General features: G+C 39.3%; 2 protein-coding genes across 3 annotated transcripts in view; both read right to left on the bottom strand.

The window, feature by feature from the left end:
• The window catches only part of LOC127062100 (uncharacterized), an 85,819-nt gene that overhangs the window by 544 nt on the left and 62,713 nt on the right, over positions 1–22,562 (bottom strand). Inside the window, exon 4 of one of the 2 annotated variants that reach the window (XR_007781066.1) lies at positions 667–762. The gene's annotated coding sequence lies outside the window, so the exon portion shown is untranslated. Of the gene's footprint in view, positions 1–666; positions 763–4,203; positions 5,236–22,562 lie in introns of those variants that run through there. The other variant, XR_007781063.1, reaches the window with a different exon arrangement.
• On the bottom strand, positions 19,383–20,070 carry LOC127062124 (peritrophin-1-like). Its single transcript, XM_050989822.1, has 2 exons — positions 19,930–20,070; positions 19,383–19,806 (listed from the first exon to the last, which is right to left on the bottom strand). The coding sequence occupies exons 1-2, from the start codon at positions 19,934–19,936 to the stop codon at positions 19,544–19,546; spliced, it is 270 nt and encodes an 89-aa protein (XP_050845779.1). The 5' UTR covers positions 19,937–20,070; the 3' UTR covers positions 19,383–19,543.

Genomic DNA, 22,562 nt, shown 5'->3' with positions numbered 1-22,562 from the left:
ATGCTGATGGTGGTGGTGATTCTGGTAGGTAGGTGGGGTTTGTATATGAAATAGAGGCCGAACGAGCACCGGGAAGGGCGACAAGGAAGAGGAGGTTGCGCGGAAACCGAACAAGCTCAGGTACAGGTAGCTCCGAGTACGATGAAGCGAGTGAACGTGCAACGTAAAGAGAAGGAGGAAGAGGAAAAGGGGAGAGTAAAGAGAGAACGATAAAGGAGAATGAGCTAACTCAAGCGTATATATCGAAACATGTATAATTCTAACCGTATTCCACCAAACTATGACATATTCGAGCATTAGCTATTCCAACAGGATCCCACCTTTGCCCACCTTTCCTTCAACTTCAACATACCTATCCACCAGCCGCTCTCCTACCTTTGAAACAACCTTTCTCACCGTCCTCGATTTACTCCTATCCCTCTTGTTCGTTTCGAACCACGAACAAGGCTGGCAACCGTCAACGAGAGAACTTTAACTCTACGTGGCATCAGAATATGCCAAGATGGTAAAAGAGGAAGGGTTCCTGACAGCAGGATGATAAACGCAACCAGACTGACTATACCATTTGTGGTAACATCGAGCGGATGACTTACGAGGATCTACCTGATATATTCGATCGCGTACGATAATCCGATTTTAGATATAAAATTTTTTTGAAGAACTTACCTTGTCTAGAAAATGTCTTTGATGAAGAGCCCCAAGGGCTGCAGATGCTGACGCGTGATCCGCGTACTCCACGAATGCATATGGCTCATTTCTGGACTGAAAAGAGATAATTAGAAACATTTGTAAAAACATTTCGTATATTTCTTCTTTGTTTTGTTTTCTCATCTGTTTCTTTTTTTTTTTTTTTTTACAAGGTCGAGAACTGAGCAAATATTTTTCTTTGGAAAGAACGAATCGAAGATATGATTCGCGGGATATATTAATAAATTGTTCATTTTCGAGATAAGCGAGTGTTAGGCGCTACGCGGTTATGATAAGTAATATGATTCCGAGCTGCAGCAGCATTGGATGCAATTACGTTGCATCGCGATTAATTTCGTTATTACCCTGCTCGCTAATTGCCCATAATGAACGTCTATATAATATGAAGTAGAACATAATAATATAATTAGTAATATGCGTACAATAAGTATCTTGAGTTATAGTTACGATCCTTTAAAACTTGCTATGTTTTGATTAAAACTGTGTTTCATTTGTTCTTCATACATTTTATTAAGCATTATCAACGACAATGTTAAACTGTGTGGATTGCATATGTAACAGTAATATAGATATTTCTATACGATACACGATGTCATTTGGTTAATCTTTCAATGCAGTTCGTTAGGATATCCGATTATTCAATGAATATCGATCACTTGCTGATATTGTCACAGTAATCGACATCTAACAAACATACGTATAGATACGTAATAGGATATATATATATATACACACACACACACATATATATATACACATAGATATATAGATGAATTATATATATATATATATATATATATATATATATATCTCTTTCTCTCTCGTTAATTTTACAAATTAATAAGTCCCTTGTGAATCCATTGAAATATTTAATTATCTCTTCCTTTTTTAACGATTCGTGAGAAGATTTTTACATACGTAAATATTAGAGATAAATTCGGAAGTTCGCTTTTTTATCGAAAGTCGAAGTGCTTGCGGTTGAATGTCGAAAACGTTGAAATATCGTTTCCGTGAAACGAGGAAAATGTATAGAAACGATATGGTAAAGAAGTAAGTAGGAGGAAACGACTCGGTTTCGACGCACTTATATTAAAAGCATAGTAGAGGTATATCTCGACGTAGGAAAAGACGGAAGACTAGGAGCTCGCAATATCACAGGGAGAAATAGAAAGAGATAGAGAAAGAGAGAGAGAGAGAGAGAGAAGAAAAAAGAAAGAAAGAAAGAAAGATATAGAGGGAGAGTCTCGCAAATCGTACGATAGTATGACAGACAAGGATGAAATCAGCGGTGATTTAAGGCCATTCGGTTGACCCCACAAACGAATGGATCCGAGTCCCTTTTTTCTTTTATGCTTTCTTCCGAGTGCTCCTACTCAATTCTTTTCCCTTTCCCTCTGACCCTACTCTCGACAATAATGCATCCATTTTGTAGACGTATCGTTGACAAGAAGAAAAATTCAAAGGACGATCCTCAAGAGGAAAAGAAATCCAATACTTTTGCGCGAGTTTATTCGCGATGACCACCTTTGATTCTTAAAGAGAAAGAACGATCGAAGGAACTTTAAGAATATTCACAAATGGAATAGACATAAGTATTTTATAATTATTTTTATACGTATCGCATAAGAATCAAGACGTTTTTCTTAATCTTTTCATTTTAAACCAAATATATATACATAGACATACGAATACGTAGTTCGCATTTTTCATATCGGTGTGCGCAAGAGAAGGAGGCCGTTAACGTCTCTCGAGCAATGCAATAGGGACTCCTTCCCGTGAGTTGATGTCACGTGAAACGACTTATCTTTTGTTGACGGACAGTGCACATAAGATAGATGCGCTCACCGAATGAACGTCATAAACCTTATCCTTCTCTGGCACGTCGCGTTTATTCGCAAGAAATGCGCGACGTATCTATGCTCATATGAAGGCGTTCGTGTGTATATATATATATATATATATATATATATACACACACAAATGTGTATATGCATCTCACAACAATCCTGCGGTACATGCTTGTTCGTAGATATCACGTTGCATTGTCTAGCGCCTCCTCTTTCTCCTTCATCTTGGTTACCTTTCATACGTATAAATAAAGTGATAAAAAATATTATTGAATGATATTTCAGAATGTTCTCTCTCTCTCTTTCCGCGAACATCAAATGTTATTATTCAAAAGGAAACTTAAAATGTACAAAAATGTAATTTTTCTTTCTCCATCTTTGTCTTCTTTCAACGAATTGGTAATAGCAACGAATAGTCGCGTACAACCGCGGACAGACTTTAACTCAAAGCCGGGAAAGGGTATAAAATACATAATGGAAAAACGCAGCTGCGCGTAAGTTAATTACAAACGACTACCGAAGGACACTAATTACTTATTGTAATTTTTGCTGGCAATTAGCGTGAGCGTTAATTGCTCCCGGTAATTGGCCATCGTCATGGCTTGCCCGCTTCACGATAGCGTTAGTCAACGCGCCACCGCTGAAATTCTCGGAACAAAATAGCAGTATCGTGGTACCTCGTCGACCGGTCTTACTCGAATTCTAATCTTGACGTCTCCATTAGCATCGTATATTCATATCTTTCGAGTTTCGCGATGGATCATTTGTATTAAAAAAAAAATAGAGAAAGGGAAAGAGCGAAAGAGAGAAAAGCGATAAATCGATGGATTTGTTCGCGGGAGAACACCGTAATTTTAAATTATCACCTTTCCTGTTTTATCGAAAGATAGAGCGAGTGAGAAGGCAAAGCGAGGAATGACCAACGTTACGCTACGAGGATTTTTAACGAAAGCTATTTAGCAACGCCATTTCGTCGGGAGCTCGTTTTTACACGCGGGAACTAGCCGCGACTTGTTATTATTTACGAGCGTTGCATATTATTCGGAAAATATGTGATATTCGGTGCCGTCCGTTCGTACCGTCCATTAATCTCCAGCACGAAAATTGGTTTGCATTTCGAAAATGCGTGCTTTCACCTACGCCGAATGCTGGCTACGTGACTCTTTGGTTTCATCGCCTGCGGCCGATACGCTCTTCGATATTATCCCGCTTATTTTTTTTTCTTTTTTCTCTTTATATACGCAACATAAAAAATATCTTTTTTTCATATGTATCTTTTACGTACGTTTTTCTATTCACTTTTAATATAGTATTATTTATGAACGAAAAAATGGAAATTAAGAAATAACGAAAATAAAAGGAATTGTTAAGACATAACACCGAGAGAGACAACACGAGTGTGTAATCCCCGTCGCTTAACTGGACGTTTAACCACAGCAAGTAGTAAAGTCCAATGTGACACCAACGCTCGACAGTAGTAACGGTCAGCCGCAATCGGCCGACAATATCGACAGATATTGACAGAACGCTGCAAGGTGCAACTCGCCGCGCAGGTACGTATTTCGCCGACTGTAGGAGCTTGTTGGAGGAAGAGGATGTAACGGAGAGAGAAGAGAGAGAGAGAGAGAGAGAGAGAGAGAGAGAGAGAGAAAGGGGAGAGAGAAACAGAGGAATAGGGTGCATTAGCTCTCGCTGTTTGTATTTGGACAGGGGATAGGGCTGGGCATTGTAATTAGGCACGACACATCGCGCCCCTGGGACTCGAAACCATCCCGTAGCACGTGTGTCCTCCGCGTATCCTTCCACGCGAGCTCCCTTCGATTGTCCACTATCTCGTTCTCTACTCTTCTCGTTCCATTTCTCTCTCTCTCTCTCTCCCTCTCTCTTTCTCTTCTGCATTTTACTCCAAAACGAGAATACACTGCAGCTTATTCATTTCATTCTAAAAATTATGCAGCATTCTCATAAATCCTAAAAAAAGAAATAATATTTTCACATATATTTTGAATGTATGAATCTATTGTTCACTTAATATGTAAGATCGAAGGAAAAATATAAATATATATATACGTATTCTAGAATCTGTGATATTCGAGGTAGGAAGAGAAGGAATTAGACGGAAGAGAATAGCATTCGGAGTATCGCCAGATATGCCCCTGGTGCTCGCATACTTCATTTGGGCTGATTATGCTGGTCAGCGAACATTGGCCATCGGTGCCTCGCACAAGCAGAGATTCTAGTGGATGTACGCATGAAGGAGGATGATGACGCCAGGTGGATAGCCACGTAGGTCGTCGTTGTAGATCCAATGTGGGGTAGGAGATTCGAGTATTCTCGCGTAGTAGTATGCTGTTCCCATGTCATAGTGTGCACTAGCTTGTACATGCTGTTGCCTGTGGACTCTGCCGCAGAGTGCTCGGGGACCGACGGTCTAAATCACCCCCTAATGGATCGACCCGCTAATCTCTGATAGACTGCACGCTACGGCACCTCCTCTCCACACTGACATTGTTCGTTGCTCTCTAACCCTTCGACCATCCCTTCTCTATCGTTCTCTCTCCATCTCCTATTTCCTTCTCTATCGTATATTCTTTTATAACGTTATTTTGTTATATTTCATCTTTTTCCTACCTCTTCTTTTTCCAGAAAAAGGAGAATTCTTTCTTCTTTAAGGACTCTCCTAGAATAGAAAGTAAAATATCACGTAGGAAAAATAGAAAAGTTTGAGGTCAAAGGCTCGGAATCACAAGAGACGGAGAGGAATAGATATATAGATAGAGCGAGAGTGAGAGAGACAGAGACAGAGAGAGAGAGAGAGAGAGAGGAAAAATCCGCAAACGTGGTAAAAGCGGAGTATAAAATACCGAGCAGCAAGCACGACACGCGACGTAACATTCCACGAGAAACCCGAGGCAGGGGTGGAAAAGTTCCGCGAGCTCGTGCCGCCGGTGCTAAATATATATTTTTCCTTTTTCTTTTTTCTCTCTCGGCTACTTTTTTATTCTTTCGAAGCGAAGAAAAAGAAAGAGAGAGAGAGAGAGAGAAAGAGAGAGAGATGCAAGATCGTGCGCGGGAGAAAGAATAGTACACGTATTCGTGAGGAATTCTCGAGCGTGCGAGGAAGGTTGGCGTGCCGTGGAACGGTAAATCTTTCCTCGCCACACCGAGGTCCGCATAAAATTTGGCAAACAATCAATTAGCGACCAAGAGGAAGTCTCAACGATGATCCATCCGGTGATTTTAACCGGATAGGAAGAGAGAAAAGCTTTTGCAAGATCGCGAAGGGAAAGAGAACTTCCTCTCACGAAGGTTCAATAAGAGGAAGTTGTCACGTCCTATTTCGTTAACGGAGACGAGTGAAATCGAGAGATGAGTGAGATAGGTGAAAGAAGGATACTAGGTATAAAGTGAAAGACCGATAGAAAGAGAGAGATGGAAAAGGAGATGGTGGACGGACCGATCTGGCCGGGCGATCTTTAGTGCCGAAAATCCATTATTTTCCCCATTAGATCTCTCGTCCCGATTCTTCCGGGGCAGGCATTTTCGTTTAGCAGTTTTTCTTCCTATTCATGTCGTTTATGACTACCCTCTAACCACCCTCTAACACCCCCTTCAAATCCCCACCTGCATCGATCGTCATCTAGCTAGTATGCCTTTCGACTATCTCTCGCACCTCTTCGTCGAAAGACATCTCTTCGCTTCGAACCAGCACGAAATCTCGTCGATCTCGTCATCCACACTCTTCTTCCTAGCAGTACTCGCTCGCTTTTTATCGAGCCACCGTGAAACGGCTGAATGTCCTTACCCGTAAGCAAAACACACTGCGACGTCTATCGTCTATTTCGAGTTCGTACGTTTCTTCTTCCACATTCTGATTTTAAAGCGAATCACTTTGTTTCCGCACGGAAACGAATATATCCGGCACGTCGATCCTTCTCATCTTTCTCTATGCGATGTCGTTCCCCTAGACGCGTTCGATTAAATTTACGGAAAACGCGATCTTCCTCATCTTCGACGTTTACAAGCGCAAATCGTTTCGAAATATCGACGTATGCAGATAAATATAAACGGGAATATAAAGATGAAAAGTAAAAAATAAATAAATAAATAAAAAAGAATTTCTTTTTATATCGCTTCGTTATTTTATTCAAAACAAAAAAATAAATAAAGTTACGTTGTCTACGTAAAATACACCATATCGATTAGGTACCTTTATTCGATATATCGAACATACGTTTTCCAATATCCATTCGCAGCAGTTACAGTTTTATTGGATTTCCGTAGATATGAGCATATTTTTGGTGATCATCCGACGTTTTCGCAACGATTAATCTCGCTTATCACCAACGAAAATCTCTATTTTTTTTATTTCCATAGTAATTACTACTCTCCGATAGATTTTTATAATTGCATTGGAGAAAGCGACGATCAACGAACGCATTATCGGCCGATAGATGCTTCACAATTATTTTTTAAACTCGATAAAATGATGTTACAACGTCAATGGGATAGGAACGAGCGTCGAATGTTCACTCGCCGATTGGTTGATGTACAAAATGGATTAATTTCTTGATGGTCCAGGTAGACGTGTTTATTCGTGGGAAAGTTCGACGTCTCGTGCCGTTCATTTTCAAAGCAAATCCATTAGAGTTACAAAAAGACTCGATGTCCCTGTTTATTTTTAGATGATAAATCCTTTTCTTTTACCACATTATTTGAAGTACAAATAACTCGTATTTATAAACTATATTGTACGTCGATATATGTTCGCACAGTTTGCGCTATGAATTAATGGAAACTATAAAAACCAATGGAAAGCGATCGAGAAAAATTCTATGTTCGTGTCTTCAAATATGATGCGAGATTTATAAATAAACACGGAAATCCTATTGATTTTTACAAGCGAATAACAATTTATGTTTGCCTCTAATATTATTTGTAACTCATGTTTACTATTTTTTGAATTAGGCGATAGATAGTAATACAAAGGAAAGAGATTTCCCCATATTTGGACCGCAAAACGATTGAAAATTCTCTACATAGCGATCGTATAAATATTCCTTCCTGTAATACTCTCTTTAAATATTAAACGTACAAGCTGATATCGCGATCAAGCAAAGCGATATAAAATCAGACTGGAAACATGAAGGATGTAAAAACATTCTAAAAATGCATAGGATATTACAATGACGTTTAAAGCGTGGCTGGATGCATTCTTGTGTCATTCGGTTAGCGTCCCACCCACCACCATCACTTGAGAAAATGCTTTTTATGGGGTTTTTATAATGCTCTGTTACTTCGTATGTGATAGTAGAAGTAAAACAGTGTTTCTCAATCTTTTTGTCATATAACCCAACATATTTGTCTGTAACGATATCAAATCTTTATAATCTACAAATTTTTTTAGATATAAAAATTTTTTCTCATATAAACTGAAGTCACCGTATGTAATATAAACGGATAATATTGTATATTTATATTTATTATATATTTATTTTATATTATTATATATATTATATTTAACCATAACTTTTATATGTAAAAAAAATAACTTTCAGTACATTTCTACTGAAATCAATCGAAGTTTGTCTAAATAGCTTAAAAATATATAACCAAATCTTTCTTTTATATTATTTAATCGGGATCATTTTCACAACTCTCACCGTCAACTTATCGTAGTTACTTATATAATTTATTAAAGCAAAACGATTCTTATAGCCTTGCGCAAATCAAAATTAGATTTCTCGGAAATATTTTCTCTGCAATAAGAGAGAGTATCAATGAATATCAATGAATGAAACGAATAGATAATGCTTCATTTGAATCTGCCATTTTAATGAGAACGAATAATAAAAGAAACAATGACATTCAAACGGACTTCATCTGATATCATTTGATTTCTAGTTTTAGCTCAAAATAGCAGTTTCTCGTTTCGTGATTCAAATTAAACATTTAACACTTATAAGTTGAGAACATCAACTGGCTTCAGACCGAAGGAGAAAAAAGCATAATAAAAAATGTCGTCGGTTTTGTTTGAACGTTCTGTTATGAACTCTATCTGAAACATTTCTCACTGTTAAATCTCTAACATTAAGAACATATTCTATCATTTCATTATTCGGTTTTATTAACATGACGTTAGAAAAGAATTTTTTCTTAATGTATCCTTAGGGTACATTGATCATTTTTAATTTTTAATATATATATATATGAAAGTATTTAACTTGCGCAAATCATTTTCTATTATATTGTTTTAAATGGTTTTAAAAGAATCTGAGAAATGCAACGAAAGGATAAAAAAGAGAAAGAAAAGAAAAAAATAGAAAGAATGCTAGCAATTTCCGCCAACGTACATTCCAATTTGCAGTCTCTGAACAGACTCTTTTCTTGCGTCGTAAGCAGATCCTGTTTCGCGAGGTGCGAATCGGCTTTAAGAAAAATCCACGATCGATTTTGCAGGTGAGCATAGATATGGTCCCATCTTCTTCTTTCCGGTTCGTATTGATAAAATTGTTGCCCTTTTCCTTCGTAAGTTCTCTCCGAAGCCTTTTCCGAAGACGACGACGTTCTTTCTCGGATTCTCCTCACTATTTCTTCCTGCCAGTTATCTTCTCAGTTCCTCGAAATCTAAATGATTCGGTTATTTCAAGAAGGTTGCCTGAGGCGTCTTTCTTGGTGGGCGGGTTCGTTGCAAAGTGATTTCCCTCGTACTCGTAATCCTGAATTCGATCGATCGATCGGCCAAGTACGAACGAGAGTTCCTTTTAAGTGAAAAAACGAGGGAGAGAGAGAGAAAGAGATAAAGAGGTATAAAGGGATAGTGGTTAGTAAAAGAGGTAAGAGGGAAGGGAAAACCGATAAAAAGGTCAGGCGAAAGGATCGGAAGTAAAACTATAAATAGGGAAGCAGGAGAAGCATCTAGTCGAAATGGAGTCGTTTCCGGTGACCGACTCGATTTCCAGGGTACAACCGTGAATACCGTGATAGGCTCGAAGCGAAGATAGGGTTTCTAGATTTGGCAGCTGACTTTAATACGAGAGGACACCGACGTGGTAGAGGTTGGTACGTACTAGTCTGCCATTTCACCTAGGCCACACGTCACGGAGAATATAGGCAAGTACTGGAGAGGCCAAGGTAGGTGTAGGTATCCCTCGGTTATATATTTTTCAGACAGGAGGACCGGACCAATGCCTAGAATCGCCTCGCCTCTTCCGTGTTGGTGTCCACTGCGATTCATTACCTCTCTATTCATCGACGTTACGGACGGAACGTTCTACCACTACAACTCTCGAAAAGCAAGCTCTCTTGCTTCTCCTCTTTCTCCTATACCAGATGCCTTTCCTCCAACATCGGTCGCACTAGTAGTCCAGTTGATATCGTCCGTTTTGGTTTTGGACCCTTCCTTTCTTCCTGTTCAAACGACGTTGTGCAAGAGTATGCCAGAGCGATGAAAAAAATCTTACGTCTTAACGACGATTCTTATATAAAAATTTTCTTTCCTACGAATTCACCAGAAAGAGGATAATCTTGGAACGGCGAGCTTTTCAACTAATAATCCAAGTCGAGAAAAGACGTTTATACCAGGATCCTTTCATCGGCTTCTTTCCAACTATGAAGACTATTGTCGCAGTAGCTCCTTTCGTCGTTGCCGCCGCAGTGAGACGACACAATGAACAAATATTAAAAACTATAAATTCATTCGTTTCTTTTCCTCGTGAACCGACGACAGGGTTAGCCTTTTCGCCGTCATGCTTTTAATGAAATTCGCACGGTGTCGGTTCTCTCAGCGGTGTCGCTGCCTGCCACCGACACGTTTCTACCTTTTTACCGAGAATAACCTTTTTTCATCGTGGAATAAAAGTTTTTCATTCGGAAATCTCCGAGAACGACGATCCTTTTCCCTCCTATTTATTTCTTTATAAAGACTCTAAATAAGACGAAAATAAGTATAATAATATTTAACGATCGGTTAAACGATATACTTAATAATAACTAAAATCGATGTCGAAAACACGATTTGATAAGCGTGTCACATAGATTTCGTGACATTTCTTTCGAGGAACGATAACTTATCGTTAATCTATACCAACAATGAGAATGAAAGATTTCACGATTATGCCAGCGCGTGTTTCATTTTGAACGAGCCGTGATAAAGCGCCTTTCTTATTCTTCCGTCTCGCTTCTCATCGATCAGAAAAAGCATCCGATGTAATTTACGACGTAGATTTCGGTGTCGTTGTAAAGTTAAATGCATCACGACACGCTAGATTGCAGGGATAGTAAGAACGTCTAGTCGTTCTTTTTTATTCTTTTTCTTTTTTCATTTATTTCTTGTTTTCTCTTCCTCTTTTTTTCTTTCCTTTCCTCTCGTTGTCATGTCGACAAAAATTGTCATGACAAGAAACGTCATTAAATACCACGAGAAAAATAACATAAGCTTTTGAATTCGGTCGGTCGATCGATCACGCGCCAAATTCAATTTCAAACTTTTCCTTCCGTTTTACGAGAAAAACGTTATACCGTCGATTTACCGTGAGTGTGGAAACCCTTTCGAAATTCGAAAAGTATCGTGTGAAAATGTGCGAAGAGAAATAAAACGAGAGGAAAAGAGAGAAAGAGAAAAGGTACGAAGAGGAATAAAGAAAGAAAGACAGAGAAAAAGAGAAAGAGAGAGAAAGAAAGAGAGAGTGAAAGAGAGTGAGAGAGTGTAGGGGTAAGGGATGAAAGGAAAAGGGAACAACGCTTGTGCGGAGGCACGGTGAGAAAATAATAGCGCGGTCGCCCTCTGCCGTTTTAAACGATCGAATACGTCCGAGCCACGCGACGAGATTTATGCGTCGATTATTTATCGCGTCCCTCTCGCCGGTGAAAATAGAAAATATGCTTAAAAGCGGAGAAAGCGAGAGCCCAACGAAGAGGTCGTACTCCTCGTCGTCGTCGTCGTCGTCGTCGTCGTCGTCGTCGTCGTCGTCGTCGTCGTTGTCGTTCTCGTCGTCGTTCTCGTCGTTGTCTTCGTTGCGTGTGCACGTACTCGCACGCACACGCAGCGTATATAACTATAGAACTTAACAACAAGAGTATATACGTTCACGATAGGTATACTTAAAATCTCATTTATATTGCCGGCGCTAGCTCGCTATCTGTGAATACATAAATTTACCCATGAGAACTGTCCGTTCTATAAATACGTCGATTTTATGGGAGCCACCGCGGATGTGCACGCGAGTCTTCTACTTATGTACATAGTCGAAGAAAAAAGAAATATAGCTGTTTCTATCTTTCTTCCTTCTTTCTTCGTTCTTATCCGTTTCGAAAAAGAAAAGCAAACAAGTAGAGAAGGTCGGGAAAGAATCGGAGGGAGGATAGGATAAGCTATACTCCGGTTGATGTACCAGCCAGCTAGGATCGAAGGTTCAGGTGGTGTTCAAAGCAATATCGTAAATCCAGATCGAATTCGGGGGAGTGAACGGTCCATTGCCCTTTCCTTTACAGTGCTCGTTCTGGCAGCGACACCTTTTGCATCTGCGCAATATCTTCATAAAATCGGCAATAGGATTATGCATTCGGTGATATGTAGTTCTCTATCCTGTAGAAGTGGAAACAGTCAGAAACTGGCATGCGAAAGTAGGTATCGTACTACTACTAGCTACTTTCGAAGGAGTAATAGAAGAAGAAGAAAGAACGAACGAGTTATGATTTCCGTATCTTTGGATTATCTAGCATCGAAAAATACGGCTTTCGCGGTGCTTTCCAAAAATGTTTCCAAGCTCGGCATAAATATTACGCGAGATAAGGTCGTTATTACCGTTATTACTACTACCATTATTATTATTATTACTATTACCATTATTATTATTATTATCATTATTATTATTATTATTATTATTATTATTATTATTATTATTATTATTATTATTATTATAATCGAGCATTCTCTCTTCGTAGTGCTTACGAGAGCGATTAAATCATTTCACGTTTTTTTCTAGATTAGATAGGTACGATTAAATTTTGGGCTATTGCCATTTTCGGTTATCGAGCCACAAAATACCGATAAGATCTCCAATTGAAGCGGTTTAAATGCACCGTGGTGTTTAGCCGAAACATCGAATTCGCGTTATGTTCGGTGAACTTGTGGATCGTCTCCGAACTTCGTAATAAATTTCGAGCGATGTAACTCAATGAAAAAATTGATTCCAATGGAAATCCGAAATAGGTAGAGGATATTCGGTGAGAGGAAAAAGAGAACATTGACAAAACATTCCCATTGGCTGCCCTCGAAGTGTAAACGCGTGGTCTACGAATACATGTAAATAGTCTAACGGTGTTTCTGATATCATAGCTGTCGATCAATCGTTGCATAGGTTTCAACGATCGACGGGGTAGTTATCGGTGGTCGTACATAAAAAACTTGGACGAAATATCGCTCGACACTTCGATGATAGCTGATCTAGTTTTAATCGTAGAATTGGCTGGCTGACGTGTGATCCTCTCAAAAATATAAGCGATATACGACGCAGTGAAAATCAGACGATAAGTCATCACCGACTTTGGACTTATTGCCGATAATCGCGCTATTGTACTGCTTTAAATTGAATCTTCTTATCGATAAGTAGATAATATCTCTGATTAATGATTTTATGATTTATGAACTATTTTTATTTATCACCGTTTAAATCACATATATTTATCGATATCTCTTTATTATTATAGCGAAAGTATTTCTTTTTACCTTTCCAATCTACAATTCGTCGATAGATAAACAAAAAGATATATAATAGTAATCGTAAGAGAATTCTTTGAAAGCATCAAACGCCGTTGTAAGCTTATGCCATTGCAAGCCCTCGATTCAGCTAAATTGTTTTCGGTCAAACGAAGCATTTGTAAGCTATAAAGCGACCGCCATTGCATCCGGTCCTTCGGACGATCTATTAAATTTTTATGAGCTTTTTGTTCAAAACGTTGCGGTACTACGAGCTCGTGAAAGACGGAGAGAGCACGACGACTGGCTTGGCGTTTTAAGCAAAGCCGCGCTCACGCGCACGCTCGGCAGAAGTGTACAAAAAATTGGCTGGAAACTAAAGCCAAGTAAAACTAATTTTTCTTCTACTCTTTTGCAAATACTAACGCGACGGAGGCCATTTTCGTTTCGTGCAGTTCTCTTCTTAATTCCAGGGCAATTAAAAGCAAGACGCGAGAAAGGAATACGACATTCATAGTATATTTCTTATTTCGCGCTCCACACTCCATTAACTGTTCCGTCGAGAATGTTTTTTTCCTTTTTTTTTTTTTAAACTTACTATTTTCGTTTGTCGAGGGAATGATGAAGTTATGAAGAATTCAATTTCAATGTGAGTACTTTTAAAACATCGCATAACAGAGATTAAAATTATTACTAGGTTCATTTCGTTAATACTATTAAAAAATTTACAAACAATTCTGCGACATTGTATTACGAAATGATAAAAAATTTTATATTCATTCAAAATATACGAAATTCGTAATAGAGATACAATCGTTATTCAAAAAGATATACACGAATATATAAATAAAAACTATTTCAACTTCTTCAGTAGTACGTAAAAGAAAAATTATAATATAAATATACAAAAAAGAAAAAAGGAATTCGGAAATCCAGCAGATCTTTTGTTGGTTTCTCTCGCACGATCACCTTCTACGAGTTCCTTCTCGATAGTCATCTTATCTTGTATAATCCTTTGGTATTTAAACAGGGTGCAACAACGCGGGTAGTTGTTTTCGCAAACGCTTACCCTTCTCTTCTTCCTATTTAGACGTTATGCGCTTAATCCCACTACTACTTGAATAAGCACGAGAGGCCTTTCTCGTAGAAGTTTCGCAGTAGATATCTCATATATCTGGGGTTCTCTCGTGTATGCAGGCATAAGCCGTACTCGCTACGGCCCTGTAGATGAATCCACTGGTGCGTTGGGAACACATTGCTCGTGTTAGACTGGCGTGGATGTAAAGAGAGAGAAACGAGAGATGGAGAGAGATAGAATCTTGCCGTTCACGAGAGACAGAGAGAACGGAGGACTAGGTCCAACTTCGCTCGTAATGAACTTGTGAATATTTAGTGAGGTAATTGCCCTCCACGGTGAGCCTCTTCTACGTCCAACGTTGTACAGGGTGTCCGCAGAATCCGAAAGCAAAACCAATATCGGATGACCACCTGTGCTCGACCGATGCTACTTCGACGTATACCTACGCGCACCATTGGTTACGGATATATCGATAATTTCATTTCCTTGGGGACACCGGAGAACTACTCGTTCGGTGGTCGCTTCGTCTTTCGTGTCTACTCACTCTTATCTCTTTCTCTCTCTCTCTCTCTCTCTCTCTCTCTCTCTCTCTCTCTCTCTCTCTCTGTTATACGTATCGTAGTACCTATGTATAAACTGAAAAAGGGAGATAGAATCAGCCAAACACCGTATGCGAAACTTTAAAAGCAGAGAATTCCTCTAAGCGATCACATTAAGCCATTATCGAAAAATTCTAGCCAAAACGTAGCTCTTTGATAGCGAAACATGCAGCTTTTCAAAACTCCGTGATTAGATCAAAAGGAACTCTCTAATCCGGGTAAAGCGCTTTATGATTTTATCGGTTCGATAAAGACTATTCTATTTTTGAATATTTACCTGATGATTTAACAAAGTTGAGTGGTTATCATCGATTTATATGTTAAAAAGTATACCTTTCCTATTTGTTCGATGCAAATATTTTTTTGTAAAAGGGAAAATGACGATGAGCAAACAACGAACGACAAGAAGGGAAGGCTCAAAGGGTTGGACGACGTCGAACGGAAGGGAAGAGACGAGTGATCGTGACGATTAGAAAGCGATAAGCGTTACCCCATAAAAATTACTGCTCGCGTTATAAATGCGCAAGCTCGAAGAGACACGCAACAAAGCTGCAATCTCCAGGCGAGGCAAAGCCTACGTGTCTCGTGCAATCGAGGCCTTCGAGTTTCTTGCACGCCATCCAAGCGTTTTATAATCGCTTTTCCTTCTCCCTTTCAACCCTCTCTCTTCCTCTTGGCTTTTCTTTACCCTTCCTGTCTACCCTTTGCCCTTCAAAAAAATGTTTTCCTATTAATTTCAACTTACTGCCCGCTGTGAACACCCTTTGACAAAGTGTATCCACTTGCTAAAGCAGTCTGCATAAATTAGATATTTGTTTTCTACTACTTCTTTTTCTAAACTTAGTTAAGCAAGAAAGGAAATGAAAGCAATATAGGATATCCGTAAAAAAAGATTCCTGGGGATAAATTTTCACGTCGATCGATGTCAGAAAAGCTTTAGGAAAAAAATGAGTGACGAAACTTAAAATTTGAAACAACAATCGGTAATCGGTCACATTTTACATCGCTTACATTTTCGGCACATCTTTGAGAAAACGAAGACGGTAGGATCTTTTTCCAATTTGATACAGAAAAGATTCCATTAATATTTTCCTTAGGAAGACGGGATACATTTCATCGTTTCGAGAACGAAGGGGGAATGAGAAGTGGTAAAGCGAGCTACTCGAAAGAAGGTACGAAACGGTTGGTGTAAGAAGAGAGGATAGGGATACAGAAAGAGGAAGAAGGAAGGAAGAAGGAAGAGGGTTGAAGAGAAGCAGAAGGAAAAGGAACATACGGGATACGAGTAAGCGAAGCTGCCAGCCGGTAGCTGACTCGTACCGATAAGAAGGCTCGATCCGTTCGTTTCTTCTTTCTCTCTCTCTCTCTCTCTCTCTCTCCCTCTCTCTCTCTCTCTCTCTCTCTCTCTCTGTCTCTCTTTCTTTCACTCTCCTTTTTACAACGAGAATACGACATTAACCGGCGGACGTAGACGACGTCGAAGACGTAGGCGGGGAAGAGGCGACAAACTCAAGCGAAGCATTGAGCGCCAAACGAAATAGGGAATTTAAGTGTCGCCGCTCTGATGAGATCTTCTCTCTCTTTCCCTTCCATTCTTCTCACTTTCTCCAACGACGACTACTCCGTTTTCTATCTTATTCTAACCCGTACTCGATTTTCTCATTTCATCTTCTCGTCTCTTTCTCTTTCTCTCCCTTTCTCTCTCTCTCTCCCTCTCTCTCTCTTTCCCTCTCTCTTTCACCCTCCCTGCTTTGCGCACGATACACCTCGATCCCTTGAGAATTCGAAGTCTTCCTTTAAACCCTTCTGTTCCTTCCTTCATCCTTCTCGTTTCTTTTCTCACCCTCTTTCTTTTTCTTCGTACATCTTCTCTTACTGCCCTTATTTCGTTTCGCTCGTTTCGCTCGTGTCACCGATCGATTCGATAACAAAGGATCTCAAGCTCTCACTGATATTCCAAGTTATCTTAGCGCAGCCAACATTGTTTCTAGACGTTCTTAAAACTCGTTACTCGTCACGAGTTTGCGGCACGTATTGCGGAAAAGTCCAGGAGTAACGATAAGAAAGAAGGAAAATCGTAGTGACCCATTTCGCACATCGTCCTCGTCCTCCTAGCTGTTGCCACCACGGTCTTCCGGTTTCCGTATTACGGAACGATGCCCGCCAGTGAAACTTTTATTTCTTCGTAATCCCCTTCCGCTCGCTTGCCTTTATTTCGCGAAAGGACAAGTTCGCTATTACGAAAACAACGAGGGTATCCGTGTTTCGGTTAACTTTTTCATAAATAACGAAGAATGCTGGACCGTAAGTAATATCATTACTCTGATTTTATGTTCGATCCTTCTTCCTTCCAACTACGAGTAATCCTCGGTTATCTTTTTGTTTTCACTCAAGGTATAACATCTAGCGATCGACGACAGATTTTTTTTTTATCAATTTATAACGAAAACTTACAATTAAAGTTATCAAACAACATTTGTATTATCTATTCAAGTTGTTTCATGATTTATTTCAAAATAATATGATTTCGTAACGAAATTATTACGAGTACGAATCTGATGAAATTTCTTTTTAATAATTTTCTCAAAAATGGCTTTGGTATCAAGATAATTTTAATCAAAAATCGAGTCGCTTTCGCGATCATATGTTTATTCTTTATAAGTCTTGTAATTTCTCGTATCGATATATATATATATATATATATATATATATATATATATATATACGAACGACACTAGATTCTTGACAGCGATCTTACGAGGATCTCGAGCGAAAAGAGGACGAGTAAACGTGGTGTATACCCGTTTGAAGTATCTCGTCGTGAACTCGGATGGAGTGCAGGTCACGGGCGCTTCGGTCGAGCACCATTTGGCCCACAAACGTAATGCACCGAGCTGCCACTTCACATATGCGTGGTACACCAATTCAAACGTTATGAGACGTAGCCACAGGCTTTACGTGCCTCACGACAATACCTACGATCGTATACATAACGTGTGCATTCTCCTTCTCTCTCTCTCTCTCTCTCTCTCTCTCACTCACTCATTCTCACTCTGGTCATCGTATATACATATACAACGTGTAACGTAGGACTGGCTTTCAATCGCTCGAACGAGCATATTCTCTCTCTCTCCCTCCTTTTCATTCTCGTATGCGTGCGTACATCGCGTTTACAAACGTACGTGCGTGCGTATTGCTTCCGGTACGCGGGAGAACGTAATGGATGAAAAGTTGTAAAGTAAAATCGATAGAAGTGTTCGAGATAATTCATTTCCTCTCTTTCTCTTTCTTTCTTCTTAAAGGTTGTAAAAGTATCGACGGTTATTTATTGAACGCATTTTCTTTTGCAATGTATTTTACTAAGGTAAAACGAAGCTCTCGGGCATGTTTATCGTTAGTTACACGTGAAGATTGTAAAAGAAAATAAAAATGTATGACTTTCCTCGAAGGAAAGGGGCAAGATAAGACTAATACTTTGGCTTTGATTCTTGTGAAAGAGATTTATCATGTTCAAAGATCGATGAACCGAGTTAAATTCCTTGTCTTCCGTAAGATGCTACCTATATATATTTGTAATACATACATACATATATACACATAAATACACATACGTTCTCGTAAGACCTAGTTAGATCGCGTGTAAAACGCACTGGCACGCTACACTGTGTCGGTTCGACAATACAAACGGGCCATCGTTAAACTGTTGCCGTTAAATTGCCGCAGCGAAGTACTCCAGCCACGGAAGGAACTAGCCAGTAACAGTGGCAACAGAAGCAGTAGCAATAGCAACAGCGACGACGTCAGCAATGGAAGGATCTTCGTTCGGTGCAAGATATACCTCTTAACGTTCCTACAGCAGCCTCTTGCGCCTTCGAGGAAGAGAGATGCTACGAAAGGGATGCTGCGAGAGATAGCTCTCCCTATTGCGGCACCGTAAAGACGAATTAACGTACATCTATACCAGAGATGCACTCGCCGTACGAACTAAAGGAGATACATTGCGAACCGAGCTCGGAAGCTGAGTCGTCTACCCTCACCTTTCCTTCCCGTTTATTGGACAGTCTTTTGAAGAGACTTCGTTTGAAAGCCAAGAACCTCGAATCTCCCAACTACGATCCTCCCGAAAGGAATGCAATCTTAAGAGAGAGAAGGAGGAAACGCTCCGAAGAAAGTCGTGAAACGAGCAGGTGGAGTCGGTAAGAGCTCACAAAACGAAGAATACGTTCTATCTACGTTTCGTTCCTTTATCCGTAACGACAAATTTACTCGATTCTATTAGATCTGCAGTGAGAAGAAATGATCTAGAAGTATAGATATTAAATCATATGAGATAAAGACGGGTGATCTTTTATTTATCTTTTTGTTTTCTTTTTTATTGCTTACGATATTATCTTATGGATTCAGAATGTTACATATTATAAATGATCGAATAAGAGACAAATATGATACAGTTCTTATCTACAATACGTCTTTTTATTAAGAATTACAATTATATACATAAATAAAACAAATATTAGCCGTGTTCGTTATCCATCGAAAGCGATATTATGATTGCGAAAGAATGGCATATGTCAATCACACGTATCGTATACGTGAGTTAAATAATAACTGTTTAATCGGAAGAAGGTGGTGGAAGAGGCTTGCATTTTGCTTTTTTCGGGTAATCGCAAGTCTTCAATAGATCGTTGAAGTGCAAGCCTGGTGGACACTTCATTGGAATCGGGTCGCCTTCCAAACAAACATAGTATGAATCACAGTGATATGGATCTTTAATCAGAGTAGCGTTCGGATTATCGTCTTCTGGACATTGAGGTTTGATCACCGGCTCGGTCAAAGTTAAGACGATGAAAGTTAAAACGGTAAGAATGAAAAGAGCTAAAACATTAAATTCACGATTAGGACACATATATGTATATATGTATCTCTTTCAAAACTTTATCTTATTCTCTTCAATAATTTGTGATTCATTAACGTATAGGATATCAAAAAAAAGCTTACCTTTCATTTTTGAAAAAACAGTCACTTTATTCTTATATAAATAAAAAGAACAACACTTATTAATAACGACTGTCGCAGCAGAATTTAGACGAACTTATGCGCGTTTACCTTTATATATCTCACCGATAAATCCTCTTTTATCAATATCGCTGAGATTCAACCGTCCCCCACATACCTTCCTATTTTGTTCGTTCCATTTTCCTTATCAATATATATCAGAAAAGAGCTATCGTCGCGATAATGTTCAAACACGATTCATAGCAAATAGCAAGCTTCGAATCTTTATGACGTTGGTGGATGAAAGATTTCCAAACAGCTCCTGCTATTGTCTGAATGAAAAGAAAAAGAATATAGTAATTCGAGGAAAAAGTGGACTTATGAGAGAGAGTGAGAGAGAGAGAGAGAGAGAGAGAGAGAGAGAGAGAGAGGGTTAAACGAGAGACGGAAGAACGAGGTGTCGAGGTCGATGGGTGGGGGTGGAGGAGAGGGCAGCGTGGGAAAGGCTGCCTGACACTCGGACAATACCGGCGTGCTGCTGTCGCGTTCGGTTCCTGGTTATGGCGGGTGCACAATGCCTATTGTCGGGCAACCCACCGTACAAACGTGTGTGTCGACGCTTCCACAAAACGGGCCGGCGGTCTATTTCTCTCTCTCTCTCTCTCTTTCACCCTCTCTCTCACTCTCTCTTCTTCTTCCTTCACGTCACTCTTTCCTACTTTGCCCTTCTCTGTTTTTCTTTCTCTCTCTCATTTCCGTTCTTCACCCTTTTTACTTCATCCTTTATCCCCTCGTTTCCTTCCATATCGTAGTTTTTCCAACGCACGCTTGGCCGATGCTCGACTCCTTAAGACATCGACCTGTTTTTGGCAAAGTACATACACACAACGTTGGCACGACGACGGGAGTATAATATCGACTTTTCTTTTTGCCTTTTAGAAGAATAGAGACGGAAGTTGAGAGACGAGACGATAGAAAAATGCACAACCGGGCATCGATAGTTCACAATCGGATTTATATGGCAAATCAATCGCGACAATATTTACGCCTCATTAAGTGCGCATTTCGTTCTATGCGTGCGCAAAGATCAAATTTACATTCGACCAAATCGTGCGTTAATTCTCTATCGCTAGCGATATTTGGTATCGACATATTATTCATATTATTCATTTCGTTGACAATGCTCTCGCGTTTCGACGATGTGCTATGCAGATCGAGAGAGTGGCTTATCTATATATTTCGTTAATCTTCTTGGATGGATCAAAATTAATGTGACTATCGAAAGCCGTGTAATAATTTTAAGATTATTTCATTGTTAAAATATCTGATAACGATCCTCGTTATCTAGTTTTATAACTTACGTTCGATCAATTGCTCGATAACTAAGAATTTTCGTTTACATAAATAGGCTTTTACAAAATTTTAAGAAACTTGCGATAAGTAAGTCCAGTCGATTTATATAATAAAGAAATATTACTTATAGATCGTCACATTATCGCACGATTATCTATTAATTCTTCTACGCGTTCGAAAAGATAGTCATTTTAATAAATAAAATAATACTCACTTTATCACACAATAAATAACACCGTTAAAAGGAAATCGAGTGGAAACAGACGAAAGTGAGAGTTTTAACGTTTGCGCTATCCTAAAAGTTCTTGATAATATTTGAAATTCGAATTTAATCACGCTTCATTGTTCGAAAGCACGCAAGGAATTTCTGATCACAGGAGAATTTTATTGCATCCTGAACACGTCGAGGTAACGAGGTATCCGAAGTAACGAGGAAAAGAATTCGCTTCGTTACGTTGTGAAGGGATACGGTGTACAAAGTAAGGAGTGTGAGAGAGAAAAAAGAGAAGAAGAAGAGGAAAAAAGAGTAGAGGAGGAGGAGGAGGAAGAAGAAGAAGAAGAAGAAGAAGAAGAAGAAAGAAAGAAAGATCGAGGAAGAGAGAAAAATAAGAGAGGAAAAGATAGGGAGGAGAAGAACTGTCGGCGTTTCTTCAAGTATATCACAATGCTCATAATTTGAATCGAATCGTTTGCAAATCTCGATCTCGTTTTCGTTAGATCTTATTCTCAAATGTTCGGGGGGCAGCCACGGAAATTGGTTTCGATTCAGGAAATGAGACATTTCGATCGACGCAGAGCACCGAACGAGAACGATCGTCGAAAATCGTTCGACGGTTACGAGTGGAAATTCAACGCTTCACGGCCGCCTGTCAGTGCTGTTAAACAAACGCCGAGGCGGAAGAGCGCTTTCGAGAGTTCCGACGATATCGATTTTCGCTGGATTCCCTTTGGAAGAATTTGCGCGAGGCGCGTTAGCTAGCAACAGATTTTTAACATCCTATCGAATCTTTCTTCGTTTCTTTAAATCTGTGTAAAATTGTAAAGAAAAAAAAAAGATAAGAAAAAGAAGACAAATATAACGTCATGTTTTAACAAATTACAGTTAACTCAGACGTCGGAAATATCGATGATAATTACGGACAAAGTTTAAGGAAAACGGATTAAACTTGAAACACATCTCCATCGCGTTCGGTTTCTTCAAAACTTGCGAGCTTACACGGATTAGTTTATCTCGTCTGAAGCTTTTCGTTGAATCGACGTGCATCCTGAAAGTCTGTGAAATA

This window comes from Vespula vulgaris, chromosome 3 (assembly GCF_905475345.1).
Source record: "Vespula vulgaris chromosome 3, iyVesVulg1.1, whole genome shotgun sequence".
Lineage (NCBI taxonomy): Eukaryota > Metazoa > Arthropoda > Insecta > Hymenoptera > Vespidae > Vespula > Vespula vulgaris.
Note: the sequence above shows the minus strand (reverse complement) of the source record. Positions and strands in the feature narration are given on the sequence as shown.